This window comes from Atta cephalotes, assembly GCF_000143395.1.
Source record: "Atta cephalotes unplaced genomic scaffold scaffold00059, whole genome shotgun sequence".
Taxonomy (NCBI): Eukaryota; Metazoa; Arthropoda; class Insecta; order Hymenoptera; family Formicidae; genus Atta; species Atta cephalotes.
Genome location: NW_012130123.1, coordinates 984,347 through 987,851, shown reverse-complemented (window position 1 = coordinate 987,851; position 3,505 = coordinate 984,347). Strand labels below are relative to the sequence as shown.

General features: G+C 33.2%; 2 protein-coding genes across 2 annotated transcripts in view; one reads left to right on the top strand and one right to left on the bottom strand.

The window, feature by feature from the left end:
• LOC105623590 (cell differentiation protein RCD1 homolog) overlaps positions 1-772 on the top strand; it is a 3,916-nt gene extending 3,144 nt beyond the window's left edge. Inside the window, exons 3-4 of the mRNA XM_012204978.1 lie at positions 98-492; positions 568-772. Of these exons, the coding sequence (XP_012060368.1) occupies positions 98-492; positions 568-772 (600 nt within the window). The remainder of the gene's footprint in view (positions 1-97; positions 493-567) is intronic.
• A 992-nt stretch (positions 773-1,764) lies between these two features.
• The window catches only part of LOC105623598 (sodium-coupled monocarboxylate transporter 1-like), a 6,298-nt gene continuing 4,557 nt past the window's right edge, over positions 1,765-3,505 (bottom strand). Inside the window, exons 8-13 of the mRNA XM_012204986.1 lie at positions 3,264-3,373; positions 2,853-3,036; positions 2,700-2,786; positions 2,192-2,368; positions 1,919-2,095; positions 1,765-1,833 (exon numbers count right to left, since the gene is read on the bottom strand). Coding sequence (XP_012060376.1) covers positions 1,765-1,833; positions 1,919-2,095; positions 2,192-2,368; positions 2,700-2,786; positions 2,853-3,036; positions 3,264-3,373 — 804 coding nt within the window. The remainder of the gene's footprint in view (positions 1,834-1,918; positions 2,096-2,191; positions 2,369-2,699; positions 2,787-2,852; positions 3,037-3,263; positions 3,374-3,505) is intronic.

The following is a 3,505-nucleotide window of genomic DNA, read 5'->3' as shown; positions in this document are numbered from 1 at the left end:
TATATATATANACTAATAATTAATAATATATATATATATATATATATATATATATATATATATATATATATAAAATATCACATATGTTTGATTTCAGGCACATGTTCCATTGTTCTTGTATCCGTTTCTGCATACCGTAAGCAAGACACGTCCATTTGAATACCTTCGCTTGACAAGTCTTGGTGTAATTGGTGCACTGGTCAAAACCGATGAGCAAGAAGTGATCACCTTTCTTCTCACTACTGAAATTATCCCACTTTGTTTACGGATTATGGAAAGCGGCTCGGAATTAAGTAAGACTGTGGCAACATTTATATTGCAGAAGATACTGTTAGATGACAGTGGCCTTTCCTATATCTGTCAGACTTACGATAGATTCAGTCATGTTGCCATGATATTAGGAAAAATGGTTTTATCTTTAGCCAAAGATCCTTCCGCAAGATTGCTTAAACATGTAGTACGGTGTTATTTGAGACTCTCTGATAATCCAAGGTGAGTATCAGAATGTGTGCACGATACATTCTTAGAAATCCCAAAAAATTTTAACGACGATTAATTTGATTGCAGAGCACTGTTAGCTCTAAGGCAATGCTTACCGGATCAGCTGAGAGATAACACATTTGCAACATGTCTGCAAGAAGATGCCTCAACTAAACATTGGTTGAACTTGCTTCTTAAGAATCTCGAGGCCGGTCCGCAACAGCCAGGTCCACCGACTCAGCCAGGTCAACAAGATCCTAGAACGATTGGTATGTCGCCACTTACATCTTAAAGTATCCTCTTCTTTGATGATCATATGATATTTGTACGAAAATATCATATAAATTTAAAATGCTTCTATCCGTTTTATATCCATTTTTACGAAATGGTACATCGTACTAGATGGTCATCTATATTGTTATATATAAATATGAATTGTGCTGTGAAAACTAGTAATAAGTATATCGTCAGATTGGCAAATCAAGTACGTTATGATCATTGTAAATATGTATATGCGGCGAAATCTACCAATTATAATCGGTTCGATTTCATTCATTCAAACTTGAAAACTACCAATTAATAGCTTTTTTTATATAAATCAAAAATGTTTTGTACGAACAAGATATTATGGTATAGGAGGTTTTAATGCTAGATATTAATGTATGTATAATATATAACTATATATAAAATACGCAAGTGTGATTATCTATCAAGATAAATCAACTTAATTTATATTAATTATTATATTTACGCTTAGGTGCCGGATATTTTGGTAGATTTTACAATTTTAGATGCGTTATCCATTGCCTAAAAATTTTATGTCATAAGTCAGTATTTGATTGCGCAAAAATTATTCTTCAATACACAAGTAAACATGCAAATATTAGATTAACAATTCTTCTTTTTATACATTACGTTGGCCTAATTAAATTTCATTAAATAGGCGATATATAATACATAGCATATAAAACCGAGTCGGCATCTTTGAATCACTGCCTGAGAGATAATGATTTACATAGGATTAATTTATGCATGCATAACGAAATTGTATTTGAAGTTAGTCCCACTATATATTGTGATTGATCGATGGTGATACACTGTATGTTTAAATCATTATGCGTAATACAATGGCATCATCTATGTCAAATGATTACGAGTCGTAGCTTATAATATAATTTTATGAGATATTGGGACTAAGTCAAATACATGAATACAAATTTGACATGTACGATTGTATACGTTTTGCCTAGCTCAACTGCAATTGAATGAAAATAGAAATAATGGCTAACATTTTGAAGAAGTTTGCATCGTTATATCGTTTACATCGTTTGCCATTTTGAGCTCAGTCTCATTCTATAAAAAGAAAGAAAAAAAGAAAATAACGTTATACATTAATGATAAGATTTCTTCCGATTGAGGATCGTGAAATTATACACACCACTTTTTGAGGATCTTTCGAAAGAAAACCGTGTATAATGGGTGTAAATAATCTTTTATCAGCACGACTGTACTTAGACGGGCCCGTAAACCACGAGACCAGCAGGCCCACTAGAATTGTAATTAGAAAACCCACCCACGTGTACCAGAGATAAGACATTCTATACAGAAAGAAAGGCTGTTCCCTGAAAAAAAAATTAAGATGTTTTTAATATGATATATGGGAAGTCATTATGCGGTTATATACGAGAGCAATTTAATAAATGTACCTGACAGCGGTCTCGACGATTGTCGTGAAGTTTCCAGCGGTGCTCCTCAACGATTCGATGCATCCATCTACTGATACCGGTTTTACTGGGAAATAAATTGATCCGTCAGAGATCGCTGCTTGCGTGCCGAACGAGATCCAAGCGATTAAATTCAGACTAACTACTGCACCGACGAGTGCTCCCTGTCCGAGTAAGAAAATTAAGTTAGAATGATCCCATAGCGAATGCAAGATTTCTTAATCGGTTTAATTTTAATAATAAATTCCACGATAGATTTATGTTGTAAATCTATCATTGAAATTAATCATCAAAAATTCTGCGATTATCCTGATATTACATTAAGATTTAAATTTATATAAATAAACATATCTTCAAAATAAAATATTAGGAGACAATAATGGATATTGTTTAAGTATAAGTGGTAGAATACACATATAGAACGTTGATGTCCTATTAATGAAATAAACCTAAAAACGTATATTTCTGTCGATTTCTCTGCAATAATCTTCTTACCATAGAGTTGGCCATTGGGAACAGCATGCCCAACGTGAACATTCCAAATAAGGGCCCGGCGGTTATTCCTGATAAACTTTTACCAGCCTGAAAAAATTAGCACACTCTTTATTCGCATAGATTAATCGAGAATTAATTACGTTTATTTTTTACCTGAATCAAACCACTCAATTTTTCCACCATGAATACGAGACTCACGCAAATGACTCCTATTATCACAACTATGGCTTTCATTATACGACTCGCGCCAACGTTAGAGATCGGCTTACGGAGACACGGCTTGATCATGTCTTCATAGATTACGCCAGACATGGAATTTAATCCCGTCGACATTGTGCTAAAGGTCAAGTGTGTTTTACATAGCAAAAAGGAAAGATGAACGGAAGAGCGATATATAGAGCATTATACAGTATAAGATCCTCTTTCATCTCAGTATTATATTAAATAATTTAGCAAAGAAATTACATCACAAAGAAAATGAGAAATATATTGATCCTGTATATTTTAATTGAGAAAATCATTTTCAAATACATTTTAATCTAAAAAATCTAAATTTTATAATACCTCAATGCCGCGCTGAATACACCAGAAACAAATAATCCCGGTAAACCTGGTATCGCCTCTGATAATTCCATCACAAAATATGGTAACAGCTGATCAGGCTTTCGTATTTGCTAAAATACAATTTTCATTAGTATTCGCCGAAGTGTTTAATCTAAGATTTCACATAAAATTATCCACGTTAATAATATAAATTCCCGAGAGAGAGAGAGAGAGAGAGAGAGAGAGAGAGAGAGAGAGAGTAG